Source organism: Solanum lycopersicum, chromosome 11, assembly GCF_036512215.1.
Source record: "Solanum lycopersicum chromosome 11, SLM_r2.1".
In the NCBI taxonomy this organism is placed as follows: domain Eukaryota; kingdom Viridiplantae; phylum Streptophyta; class Magnoliopsida; order Solanales; family Solanaceae; genus Solanum; species Solanum lycopersicum.
The window spans coordinates 55,522,450-55,537,507 of NC_090810.1; the positions used below are offsets into that span (position 1 = coordinate 55,522,450).

Genomic DNA, 15,058 nt, shown 5'->3' on the forward strand with positions numbered 1-15,058 from the left:
GAATTCAATAAAAATATTATATGAACGGAAAAAAAAGATGCTACGATAAAAAAAAGGAAGAAAACTATTTTTTTCTATATTTATGGACAAGATAATATGTTGTTAGGATTGTGAGATTATAATAATTTTAATACTTGATATATAATGTATTTATTAATTAAATCATGGTTAGAGGTTAACTTTAAAAAATTAAATCTTAAACATTTATTCTAACCTATGACACGTATCATTAATCCAAATAGGAACTTCAGAAAAATAGAGAAAAGAAAAATGAAGAAAAGTCGAATCCACGTGTATACTATACAATATGTATTTTAAAATTTGATTTTGCTATATAAAAAAATCATAAATTACATCGTTATTAAAAGTTTAGCATGTATCCAGAGTGACCAAACTAAAATAGGATGTACATAAATTAGGCATAAAACTCCAATTCTCTTCTCTAAATATCATAGTAGGACCAGTCTAATATAAAGTGGCATAAATTGGATTAATATTTAATGTCAACGCATTGGTTATTGGAAAAAAAATTATGAGAAATTTAGAGTTTAAATCTTAATTGAAATATAAATAAAAAGTTAAATAATTTATTTTTAATTTATTCAAAGACATGAATTTAGATAAGGAGGTGTGAAGGACGCGGATTAGGATAAAACGTTAGTAGGTAGCAGTGTGTGATTTTGCTATTTGTATATACTAATAGTTGTAGTATTGATCATGGTTTCTCGTCCTTTGATTTCTGTTATTACTTATTGTTTCTTGTATCTTGATAATTAAATTATTTTATTGTATTTTTTGTTCTGTCACTAATTTTTGTTTCTTAAGCTTTCATTACTTTTTTTTATAGGACTGTTTGGATATTTTTCTTTGAGTCGAAGATCTATCAGAAATAATCTCTTTATCTGTAATATAAGAATAAGATCTACATACATTTTATATTATTTGTATTTCACTTTATAAAGTTACACTAAATCTATTATTCTTATTTAAGTTAAATTTTGATGAACAAAATTATCAAATATAGTAGTAAGAGATTTTGTTAAGAAAAAACTAAAAATCTAGTTCAAATTGGAGTGTTTTGGTTACTAAATGACACCTGCAAGACTAGATGATTGTGTGTCCTATGTGATTGCGTTATATATCAATAATATTGATAGCTTTGATCGAAACAAGGCCTTTAGCACGATAGCATACGTATTAGAGATTAGAAAATTAGCTAAATTTAAAATATATTTTTTACACTCAATACTCATCGAGCACAGACCTATAATATAGATTGATCATAAAATATATTCCAAATATATTGAAATCGTCAAATCGTTATTTTAAGATTATCATGAACGAATGAATGTTCCTCGAGGCCAACTCTAAACTTAAGGAACACCGTTATCCTATCCAAAGGTCCAAATCATTTCTGAGTACCTAGGGACCTTGCAAACTATCCAACTAAGTTACAATTCACCCTTTGGACTTAGTGGAATCTTCAAAACTCGAACCCCAAATATCGACTTTGGTGACCCCTCTTGAGTTCCAAACCTCCAAACTCACCACCAACTCTTCCAAAACACATTTGACCACTTGGAAAGTCGTGCCACCCATCTCCACAAGTCATGAATGGCTAACCAAACCTATGTGGAGGGTGAAACCGGGGAAAAGAAATAAGAAACAAAAAAACAATCTTGAGAATTGTTACACACAACCAACAATCGCTATCAACTAATACCATCAACCATCACTATTAATCATTATCATCACCACCAGCTACTATATATTACGATCGCTATTAACCAATGTTATCACCAATCATATCTAGTCGGTACTTGCAATCATATTTGTTAGCCATCTTCCCCGCAAACCATATTATAATTTTGTAAATTTCTTTATTGTATTGTTAGGTTAATTAGCATTTTATATGAATTTTATATTTATTAATTTAATATATATAAATCTTATACAATAAGATATTCAGAAAACAACAATCTTACACTATTTTGGATCATTGTTATCCATTGTATTGTATTGCATCGTCACTATACTTACAATGTTTGTTTTGATTGTTACTTAAAATGTATTGTATTATATTGTTAAATTTCATTGTTACGTAACAATGAAAATCCCTATTTTATGGAACAACCAATTCGGTGTGTTCTCATTGTTTCTTGATTTCTTTTTCCAATTATATATTTACATAATATTTCAAAATACTATTTTACCTTTTATCTTAATTATTTAAATCCAGTCAAATCTCTTATCCTAGAATAATTAGGATATTTTCTAATAAATTTATAAATTACTATAAAGTAAGATACGATCAAACCAAATAATTAAAATATATTAAACAACAACAAACAATACAGTCTAGTCAAACATTGTATCTACAATACAATAGAGTACAATACAATACAATACTATACAATACATTATGAAATAATGATCCAAACAAAGTGTTAATATAGTTCAATTTTTAATAAAATGTTTAAATATTTAATTCTTATACACATCTTATATTAATCTTTGATTATGTATTCAAATTTAGACTTTTCGAAAAGAAAAAAAAAGGCATTAGCCCTCTTTCTCACTCCATATTTGACTCTAATGTAAAATAATGTATAGTAAGATATTGAATATTAAATATGTTGAATGCTTCAAAGGGTTTTTTTTCTTCTTTCTGTTTTAACACGTTAGAAAACTTGACTTTAACATACACATAATGTTTATTTATGTGATGGGAACATATAAGAAGAAAAAATGCAAAACATGATAAGAAGAAAATCAGTTTACATATTTAGCAAGTTCGAATGAAATGTTTAGTATTCCTCCTAGACACTTTATTTATATTATTCTTAAGTAAAATAAGGATCCACAATAATTGTTAATTTAAAAAATCATAATATAATTTGAGCATACTCATTTTATTTGATATTACTTTTGATAGTAAAGATTGACTAATTAGTATAAAAAAATTAAGTGAAGAGTACAAACATATACACTTTAATATTATTGTGATCGCTTAGATTAACTTTCTTTTTATTTTTTAGAAAGAAAATATTAGTAACTTAATTGATTGATTATCTACGTTCACTTTAGTTTTTTGTTTTCTAAAATGACTATATTGACATGAGTGTTCTATTTATATATGGTAATCATTTCCAATTTTCCCGTCTCCTATTTTTATTTTTATTTTTAGAAAGAATATTTATTGAACAAAAATATTAATTTTAAATAATTAAAATAATAAGTAAAACTATGACAATCAAAATATACAATTTATTTCTTTTCTAGAAAAGAATCGTCTCAAATTAAACTATGTACATCTTTAGTTATTTTGCTCTTTTTAAAGAGATCATCTATTTTCTTTCTTTCTTTATGCTTTAAATAAAATTAAATGAAAAGACAAAACTAGCACTATATATTAATTAGACCTCCCATTTGACAATCAACAAATCGAACAAAATTAATATACTTTCGTAATTAAAAAACTTTTTTCGTTATTGTGGTGGCTTAGATTAAGCTTTTTTTTAAAAATATTTAAAAATAATAACTAATGTTTTGAAATAAAAAATAATAATGATTAAAAAAAAAACTGAAAATTTTGGTAAGTATGTTAGGGATCCTATTTTTGTCATAAATACGAGAAAAAAACGTGTTATGTGTCAGCACCATAAAATTAGTGAATAAATTAAATAATAAATAACAGTTTAAGAAATGAAACACTTTTAAAAAAACGTAAATTGAAAACAACTTTTAAAAAAAATTTACGTTAAGAAAAATATTGGTTTTTTCTCCGTTTTTAATAATTATTAATTATTAATTTATAATAATAATAATAATAATAATAATAATACCTAAATCGTTAGAGTTGATTAAATTCTAAATTTAATTATAATTTTCAAATTATTAAATATATACTAATTAAGAGATATATTTAATTGTTTGACTTTTTTTTAATCAAAATTACATAAATCATACGAAAACGTTTTTACTATTTTAAAGTAATCAATTGTGTGAAGAAAAACCACAATTCTTTTGGAAATATCAAATTCTAAAAAATTGTTTTTGAGCATAGTAAAAAACGATTTTGCTTTTCTTTCGAAAAATTACAATTTAAAAAGATAAGTTAGAATTTAAAATTTACTATGATAGTTTAAACATAAAGTGGTTACAAATGGTTATAACTTTTTTTTATAGATAATATCTATCTATGTATATAAAAGGAGAAGAAGAAGTTTCACGTGTCGAACACTCAAAAAAAATAAAATTTTTAAATAATTAAAAATATTAATTACATAAAATAGAGTTTGGTAATACATTTATATTTTATTTTTAAAATAGTGTCTGAATTTTTTATGTTTTCTTTAATTGATTCTTTTGCCGTTTCTTTTTTAAAAAACATTTGTGATATTTCATAATCATAGATAGTTTATCTATTTAATTATAATTTTAAATAGATTTTCTATATTTATTTTATTAAAAAAAATCAACCATCAGCAAAAAAATGGTATGTATAATATAATAATAATAATAATAATAATAATAATAATCTATCATTTGAAAAAGCAAAATTGCTCAAATTTTCTATACTGTTTAAATTAATAATATATAGTCAATTTAAATATATATTACAGAAGTTAAAATTGTTCGACGGAAATGGACAGTTGCTTTTTCCTTTTTCCAATATTAAATAGTTAGTATGTCGATTTTAGCTAAAAGTAGGGTTAATAATTTAATACTAGGTTTTAAATTGATTTATGAACTTAAAATTTAATTAACTAGCAAATATATATCAATTCTAACACATGCCACATATGTTATTAATCTTTATGATATTAGAAGAAGGAGAAGGGTAAAATTTTGTTAGCATTATTTGTATATGAAAAATTAAAACATTATATATGATTATACATGCACTTTTGTTACTCAGTAATAATTCATATTTAGTTATTCGTAAATTTAAAAATATTATATTTTAAATATTCATACAACGCGCGGGTACATATACTACTTTTATATATTAAAGTGTTCACGAATTAATTTGAATTGATTATTGGTCAAAATTAAAATCAAACTAGTTTAATCAATTTTAAAATGATTAAAATCAAACCAGATCAAATATAATATACATTTACTGATTTAGTTGTTCTCGATTTTGATTTAGTTCGATTTAGTTCAGTTAATGGGTTTCCAGCTATGCACAAAAATAAAAGAAACAATTTTAAAGCTAAAAATTAAGTGATAACAATCCATTCAAAATGAATAGTTAAAATGACTAACATTATAAAAATTTCAATCACTTAATTTACTATGAATAAAACGTTAAAATTTACTATTTTATCCTAGATGGAAGAGACAATCATCCCACAATGAATTGTCATAGACACTCATATACATGAAACCAACAAGATAAATGTTCTCACCTTCGACCTTTTTGCTTTCATAAGTAAATTATAAATAAATTTTGATGAAAACATATACGGGATCTTTAAAATTGTTTATAAATTAATATATATATATGTGTGTGTGTGTGTCGGTTCTGTTGGATTATTTTTCCGAATAAAATTATACTCAAATCAAATATTATAATTTTTTAAAATCCAAATTAAATCCAAATAAAATCAATTTATTTAATCGGTTGGAATTAATTCCTATGAACACCCCTAACTATAATCATTTCCCGATTCCTCTTATCCTTATCTTTTCTTATTCTTTTAGAAAGAAAATCATTGAACAAAAATTATTATTTTAAATAATTAAAATGGTAAATAATCTTTTGATAAATATATTATCTTTTCACGGGGAGGATTTACTTAGAAACTGTGACAAAAATCACAAGGGCTATGAGTTATTCTCAATTTTCAAAAATAAAATAAATTTTTGTTATAATTTAAATAAATAATAAAATTGCTCTTTTTTTTAAAAAAAAAAAGTTCATCCTTTATTTATTTTTTTCCCTTTCTACTTTCAAATAACAAATAAAATGGTCAGGAGGCGAATATTTCTTCTAGAAAAGAATCATTTCAAATTAAAATTATGTACATCTTTAGTTAAATTGCTCTTTTTAAAGTGTTTATCCTTTTTCTTTCTTTCTTTATATATATACTTCAAATAAAATTAAATAAAATGACAAAACAAGAAAAACAAAACAAGCACTATATATTAATTAGACCTCCCGTTTTGACAATCAACAAATGAAATATACTTTCCTAGTTTGAAAAAATATTCTCTAATACTTTTCTTTCGTTCGTTATTGTGGTTGTTTAAATTATTTATTTTTTAATTTAAAAAATTATGAATAACTCAATTAATTGAGCGTGAGCTTGTAATTATTTTACTCTTTCTTACTTTCTTAAAAAAATTATTATTTTAAATAATTAAAATGGTAAATAATCTATTAATAAATATATTATTTCCTTCACGATGGAAGGTTTATCTAGTATGCACAAAGTGCTCAGACTGTAACAGAAATCGTAGAGACTATGGGTTATTCATAATTTTCAAAAATAATATTATCTCCGTTTCACCGAGAATCATCTAGTTTGACTTGACACAAATTTTAAAAAAATAAAGAATATTTTTAATCATGTGATCTTAAATTAAAGTTATGTCATATCACGTGAAAAATTATTACCGAAAAAAAATTACTCTTTTATAAACAAACTAAAAAAGAAAGAAAGTCATTCGTATAATTAAAACACATAATAAAATTGCTCTTTTTAAAGAGTTTATCCTTTTAGTTTGTTTCTTTCCACATTAAAATGAAATAAATTAAAAACAAATTAGCATCCACTAAATCACTATATATATTAATTAGATTAGATATCAAATTTAATGTAACTTTCCTATTAATTTAACTCACAAAATCTTCAAACTTTTAATTTTAATTAATTATAAAATCGTTGAAAAATTCTTTTCCTCTTCTCTTCTCCAAAATTCTCAATAATGATACCCAGAAAGAATATGGGTCGGGTTTCGCCATTGTTACTGATCTTACTTGCATTAGGTTTCTTCTTTGCAACATACAATTTGGTTACATTGATAATTCACTATAGGGCAACGACAAGTAGCAGTTTTAGTATTAGTACTAGTGGTAGTAGTAGTAATGGTGGAGGAGGATCGGAATGGTTTGACCCGGTTAAGGAATCCAATTTAGTGAAATCCGGTGACCGGAAATTCCACGTGGCATTGACGGCGACTGATGCGCCGTACAGTAAGTGGCAGTGTAGGATTATGTATTATTGGTATAAGAAGATGAAGGAGAGAGATGGATCGGAAATGGGTGGGTTTACTCGGGTTTTGCATTCGGGTAAACCTGATAATTTGATGGAGGAGATTCCTACTTTTGTTGTTGATCCTCTTCCTGAAGGATTGGATCGGGTGAGTTTATTTTTTATTTTTTTTAAAAAAATGCTGGTTTATGATGAATTATTCTTTTGGGTTTTGCGTATTTTTCAAATATTTAAACTGTTAGTTGTGGAATTTTACTCCTCTATGAGGTGCTGGTAAGGTCTGCGTGCACTCTATACCTTACTTGTGGGATTTCGTCGAATTTGTGTATCTTCATGTGTTTTATTTTTGGATATGATATGAGTACAGTTTTTAATGTTTATTAGAACTCTGTGAAAAACTTTGAATTGATGGTTTGAGTCTTGAGATGGTGAATTTTATGTTTTTTCATGTTCAGGTTATTTTGGAAAGATTTACTCTCTTTTGGTTTTGATGATTTGATTATAACCTCTGTGACTGATAAGTTTACCCCTTTTCTTGGGATTGATTAGTTTCTGGCTTTGAGTAAGGAAGTTTTAGTTTCTCATGTAAGTGAACAACAGAGTTGAATAGTTTCAGTTTTAAATTTTTTGGGAAGATTGGTAAGTGTCTTAATTGGCACACGGAAAGTCTGAGTGTATGGGAATATGTTCTTGTGAGTGGCATATACAGATTTTCTTCGAGGCTGTTTGACAGTTAATGAAGGTGGTGGCTGAACCCATGATCACCAAAGTAATCCAGGGAGTGAGTGAGAAAGCTTCTTAGATGTTTCTTTAAGCTTTAAATTCGAATGGGAAAAGAATGTTCATCAGAGTTTCTATTATTTTACTGAAGAAACTAAACAACTTGTTCATAAAAACGGAAACATAGCCCAATTGGGCCTAAAGCTTGTGTTATTCCCTTGAGGTATCAGGGGGAGTTGGATCCTATCTCAGTGATGCTGATTTCTGAGTAGAGCTTTCAATGTATAAATAACACAAGCTGAGTTTTGGACCCATATCAATTACAAGGTGAAGTGTCCACTTTCCCCTTCACTGGGGTGCTTAAATGTTTCAACACCCTTTACTTGAAATGTATTTTTCTGTTTTTTTTTTCCTTTCTGTTTTTCATACAGAAACAGTACTTTTTACGACAAAAGGGAAAGGAGAGTGAGGAGGGTTTTGCACAGATTGGAGCTTGTCTTGTACTCCTGTCAGTTGCAAATTGGTGTAATAAATCATATGAGAGATCTTCTTTATAGCCTAGGGTACAAGCCTTTCGAAATCTTAGACTATCAGTTGAAGAAGCTAATATTCCCCTTCATCCTGCTTAAATAAGCTATGGAATTTTTCATCAAAAAGAAGCTATTGAATTAAAACTGATTTTACAGGTGAGGATGATTCCGGACTATTTGCCATGTCTGAGATCATCTTAAGCTATTCTTTTTATTTCTCAAAAAATGAATAGGTGATGATGATTCCAGATATGGAAAATAGTATCTTTTCTCCAGGACATAAGAGGAAAATGTAGATATGTCAAAAATACGGTCTCTTTTGGCAAGTTAATTTTTTTATTTTGGGCAGAGCTTGTCAAGGAAATAAGAAGGGGAAGGATTCTTGGTGGGAAGGAAGAGAAAATAAGCAAGTAAAAAAGATGGCCATGTCTAATGAATCAGTTGGAGTTGGCCATTACAAATTTTCCTGCTATAGACTAGCCAAGATGAAATAGGCTCAAACTCTTTCCAATAGTTTGGCTCTTCAATTTCTGCTAGTGCATGCCAAGATAGTTTAGTTTTCCATCTGCTCAGTTTTAGGTCTTTCATATCTTCTGTCCTGGGGCTCAAACTATGTATGAACTTTTAGATAACTTTAGGGGGTGATATGGCTTTGATCTGTTCTAATTTTTTTCCTTTGTTCAAGGAAATATTGTCGTACGGGAACTTGAGTGATTTCTTCAGAAGCTCAAAGTTTAGAACAGGAAAATAATTTGATTTTTTTCTGTTTCAACGGCTTACAATGAATCAACGAATGATCATCTGCTGTTTGTAATCATGGGGAGCCTCGATTAGTTTACCGAATTGAGTTGTTCTGACAATGTCTTTTATTTCTGCGTAAGCTTTGGTTCTCTGAGTATTATTTCTCAAGTTGCTTCACCAGCGAAATGTTTTCTCATCCTAACTTTTCTGAAAATTTTTCCATTTTATCTTCAGGGTTATATTGTTCTTAACAGACCATGGGCTTTTGTTCAGTGGCTTGAAAAGGCAACAATTGAAGAAGAGTAAGTCACTAGGCTGGATAATGTATACCGTTTTCTCCTGTATGCATATAGTCTGAACGGTACAATATGATATGACTGATGCAGATACATTCTAATGGCAGAGCCTGACCATGTATTTGCAAATCCCTTGCCAAACTTGGCTCGTGGAGATCTCCCAGCCGCATTTCCATTTTTCTACATAAAACCAGCAGAACACGAGGGAGTTATACGAAAATACTATCCGGAGGAGCTAGGCCCAGTGACTAATGTTGATCCAATTGGAAATTCTCCTGTTATAATTAAAAAGGTTGGCTGTAATATACTACGTGATGAAAAGGCAGCCTGATCTCATTAGTATGTCTGGTTTTTGGGCTGGTCATTTCTCTGGTTGATGTAATCATTTTTGGTTTTCTTTGTTGTTTTTCTGATGTTGCAGTCCATTTTAGAAAAAATTGCTCCGACATGGATGAATGTTTCTTTGAGGATGAAAGATGATCCAGAAACCGACAAGGCTTTTGGCTGGGTTCTGGAAATGTGCGTGATATTTTTGTTTCTCATTTCGGTTGTTGCTTGTAGTTGATGTTATGTTTGGGTTATGAAGTCTAAATTTGGATTTGGATTTCCTTGTTCAAGGTATGGCTATGCGGTGGCATCTGCTTTACATGGTGTACGCCACATTCTTCGAAAAGACTTCATGCTACAGGTCTAGAAGAGCTAAATGAAAATACATTTTTCTTCGTTATGTTATGCTTGACTAATCCCTAGCTAACAAACGCCGGTCATTTTCAGCCACCTTGGGATCTGGAAGTTGGAAAGAAGTTTATTATTCATTATACCTATGGATGTGATTATAATATGAAGGTAAAATAACACTTGCAGATTCTGTTCTTGTAAAAATGGAATTTTCGGCCTAATCTGTAACAAACATTGTTCTGTTCATTGAATCCTTTTGATGATTAAACAGGGAGAGTTGACATATGGAAAGATTGGTGAATGGAGATTTGACAAAAGATCTTATCTACGAGGCCCTCCGCCAAAAAATCTTAGTTTGCCCCCTCCAGGGGTTCCTGAAAGTGTGGTACGTTTAAACCTCTGTCTACAGCTTTGCCGTATGCTGTAGAACTATTAACTTTATAAAAAGTATCTGGGAAATCATTCAAATTTGTACTGCTAACTTTAGAATTGAGATTGCAGAGACTTATATGTTGTGTAAACAACAGAGGCTATCTGTAGTTTTGGTATTGTCCCATTGCATTTGTTTTGCATACTTTTGTCAGATTGACTTCCTTTTCTTCATGTGGCCAAAAGGTACTAGCATATGTTATTGATTCCCTTTGCTTCATAGCTTCATAGCTTCATATTACCTCATTGATCATTGTTGTTTATCTTTCTTCTATCATAAAAGTTTTGCGACTATAGAGCATCAAGCAACAACTATTTTTGACATTTTTTCTCGAGATGAAATCTGTAGGATGGACTAATGGGAATAGATGGACATGAGACTCGCCTTAGTTCAGTAGATCAGGGCTTACTAGAAACAATAGTTCATCGAATATGATAACACGGGTAAATATGGCTCTTCTAGAAGAAAAAGGAAAAGACAAAATCCTATTGCCATTACCAAAATTAGTTTTTATTCAGGTCCTATATTTCCTAAAGAGTATAGAGCTTGTTTGGATTTTTGACTTATTCTAATTTATGGCTTTGACTTATTTTTATCATTTTAGCCTAAAACCAAGTGCTTATAAGCACTTATTTTCTTTCCGGATGATTGTGGTGTCTGTGCTTGTGGTGTACCTCAACTAATGCATGGGGTACCTGCTAGTGGCAGACCCATGATCTTCGTTCAGTGGGTTCGAAAAATAAAAGTATAAACGTGTATATAAGCCAATAAGCCAACAGAACAAACTTTCAAGGAAGTAGTACTGTAGTAGTATATAGTGTTAGTGGCGGACTCTTGATTTTTTTTGGGTTTTAAACCATAGTTTTAGCTTGTTTTGTAAAATAAAAAACTAAAAAAAAAACGTGAAAAACAGAACTGAAACTAAATAAGAAAAAAATAAAATGCTAACACAAAGATTCGAACCCTCGACTTGAAGCTTACTTTCAAGGGGACCTGCCGCTGGGCTATCAGATTCTCCTTGTAATTGAGGGGGTTCAAAATATATATATCCACATAAATACAGAAGATTATCCTACATATACAATTTAATTTTTTCCCAGCCCTGGAACCACACGGGTCCGCCCCTGGTAGTTGCCACCTCCCACCAGCAACAAAAACTGATACGAAGAATCACCTAGTGTTTTTGTCTCCACTAGGAGTTGTTGGGAGTTGTACCTGAGCTTCATGGCTCAACCGTTTCATTGATCACTAGGCCACACTCTTACGTGCATTATAAGCATTTTTTAATCTACTCTGTTAGAATAGGAATATGTATATACCATCCTATTTAAAATGGAAATAGGATTTAGTCATAAGAACATGAACAGTATATAGTTTCCTACTTGGTCAATGATTGTATTTTAGTGTCTATAAATAGGGTCTCTATGTAATAATGTAGATACACAATTAGATAATATTCTCCTTCAATATTTCTCACATGGTATCAAAACCTCTACGATATTTGTAGAGAGTCAAAGAGTTTTCGTTACTGGCAGGTGGCTATTACCCATATATACCGTCCGTCTGGCCAACAATTGTGTTTGCGAATGTTGGGTCACCGTATATCTTTCATGTGACTATTTTCTCATATCTAATTTGTGTAGCCGAGTGCCATCATTCTGTTGACTACTTTTTAATATCTAATTTTGTAGCACCGTGCTATCTGTTCAGTGACTATTTTTTCATATTTAATTTGTGTAGCACCACTATCTTTCTGGTGACTACTTTCTCATATCTTATTTGTATTGCACCGTGCCATCATTTCAGTGACTACTTTCTCATATTCAATTCGTGTAGCACCATGTCATCTTTCTAGTGATTACTTTTTATATCTGGCTTGTGTAGCATAAAACTGGTGACTACTTTCTCTTTTTTAATAGGGTCATGTCGTCACTCTGACTCTACCCATATAATTTCTCTCTTAACAGTAGGATTGTGTCATCAATTCGACTCTACCCATATAATTTTTATTTTTCAGTAAGGTCATGCCATTATTTCGGCCCTACCCATATAATTTCTTTCTTAGTAGGGTCGTACCATCATTCTGACCCTACCCATATATTATGTTTATCAGATTGTGGCCACTTTTAGTCATCAAATCTAATACTCCGATGCATGAATATATTATGTTTTGGTTCATTTTCCAATGACCTTCTTGTTTAATATCAATTGATCTATTGATTTCCAAGATGATCCATATATCCATACTTGATTTTGAGCACTTTTTGACGATTGTGTACGGTGAAGAAGTCTATATGGAGCAACCACCTAATTTTTTTGCTCAAGGGAGTAAGTAAAGTAGCCTTCTATGTCAATTGTGTAAGTCACTCTATGGTTCGAAACAATCTTCTGAAGCTTGGTTTGGGAAGTTCAACACTGTAATTTAGGAATTTATTACTTTGTGTTTTATTGATATTCTGCATCAAGTCGAGTATTGCATGAGAAGACTAAGCACATCCAGATTGACTATCAATTTTGTGAAGTCGAGTGATCAACTTGTAGATATCTCATAAGAACATTCAGATTGACTATCAATTTTGTGAAGTCGAGTGATTAACTTGTAGATATGTCACCAGGCACCATATTTGTCCTCGTATTAATTACATTTGTAACAAGCTAGGTAAATATGACTTGTATGCACCAGCTAGAGGGAGAATGTTAGAATAAGAATAAATATATACAATCCTACTTAAAATAGAAACAGGAATAGGAATAGCAAAACTAATAAGAATACTATATAGTTTCCTACTTGGTCAAGGTTTAGCGTCCATAAATAGGGCATGTATGTAATAATGTAGATACACAATGCAATAATATTCTTCTTCAATATTTTCCACATACTTAAAAAATCCAAAAGTGCTTAATAGCTTTTGGCTTAAAAGTACTTAAAATATGCCAATCCAAACAGACTCGTGGTCCTATTAGAGATGTATATGCTGCTACAAGAAACAATAGAGAACTTCTAGCATTTCTTTTATTTTCTTATTTTATAATATTGATCTGCGATGAGCTTAAATGGAGAGACATGGTAACATGTCTGCCTCTGTAAGAGCGTGACAGATATGTCTTTCCTCATAACCCGTTTCGACGCCCAGCGTATAATTTGTCCATAACCAGTGGGCATATGTGTGAACATATAGGCGATTAAATCTCATCATAATGACTGATGCAAGCAGACATGCATGTTAACTGCACACATACAAGTAGGGAGGAAAAGTGTCAGTATCTTCAAGGAACCAGACTTGTTTTTATCACTGCTCATATTCTTTCCCCCCCTTTTTGCAGGTAAGATTAGTGAAGATGGTTAATGAAGCTACTGCTAATATCCCTGGATGGGAGACAGAGTGAGAATGAGTCAAACTTGACTTGTGTATTTACCTATATTTATATTTTGCTATTTTCCGAAGCACAGCGCATGGTCAATAGTTCCCAGAAGGCTTCAAGATGGATTATCTTTAGACCAAATATATGATTTAAACAAGTTAAATAGAAGTGGTGTCACACTAGAGTAGCAGTTCTGTTCTTCATAGTTATTTCTCTTCTCCCTCCATGGTACTTTGGACTAAACTATAAAGCTAGTATTCTTTTTGTAAAAATCTGTTGTGCAATGTCTTTGAAAGTGTAATAGGTGACCTGAGTTCTTTTTGAGCTAAATTATGACACACACTAGTTATTGTGTCTATAGAAGTGATCAAACTATTCAAGAGAACTTAACTGATGACTGACTTATGCTAGAACATTTTGTGTTCTTTTATGGAGGCAATATTCTGAAGTTGCATCAGTATAATGTAATTTCACTTACAATTGTCTCTTCTGGTGTTTTTCCTTTTGGAAGAATCAGTATGAGTTATAAAGTTGGAAGTAAATGCATTATTATTCCAACTTATCAATATACATTTGAAAACTATATGCAAGAAATAGTTAATATTGCTTCTGCATCTTCTTTCTTCTTAACCCCATTTGCATAAACAATTGAACTAACATGATGAGTCACCTTTACCTATACCCTTTCTTCTTGCTTGACTTTAGTCTGTATAGCATAATTTTTATGGACTTGGGAATTTCGAGCATTTCATGTTTAACATTTAGAAAATGAACATTCAGCATTATCTTCTTTAGAACATCAATATATTTTTTTTTTACTGTAACTTTCTTTGCTCTTTTCATCAAATCTTTGAGGGAATGGAGAAATCGAGTGTGGAAGGGGTTGTCATGACTCAAAAACCAAATGTGATTGACACATGTCTTATCCGACTGAGAAAGGTTAGCTTGAACCTCAAAATATTAAGGTAAATGCAAAAATTTAACCAGAATAAAAAGTAAAACTCAAACATGTGGAAACATAATATAACTTATAAATGGCCACAAAATTAAATGTCACGTGTACAAGTTTCTAAGTAT

The 15,058-nt window shown here is 29.9% G+C and overlaps 1 protein-coding gene across 1 annotated transcript; it reads left to right on the forward strand.

The window, feature by feature from the left end:
* The first annotated feature begins 6,673 nt into the window (after positions 1-6,673).
* Positions 6,674-14,394, forward strand: LOC101260693 (hydroxyproline O-arabinosyltransferase NOD3). Its single transcript, XM_004250844.5, has 8 exons — positions 6,674-7,371; positions 9,449-9,516; positions 9,601-9,802; positions 9,932-10,029; positions 10,129-10,198; positions 10,285-10,356; positions 10,460-10,573; positions 13,943-14,394. Exons 1-8 carry the CDS (start codon positions 6,937-6,939, stop codon positions 14,003-14,005), a joined length of 1,122 nt encoding a protein of 373 aa, XP_004250892.1. The 5' UTR covers positions 6,674-6,936; the 3' UTR covers positions 14,006-14,394.
* Positions 14,395-15,058: the final 664 nt, after the last annotated feature.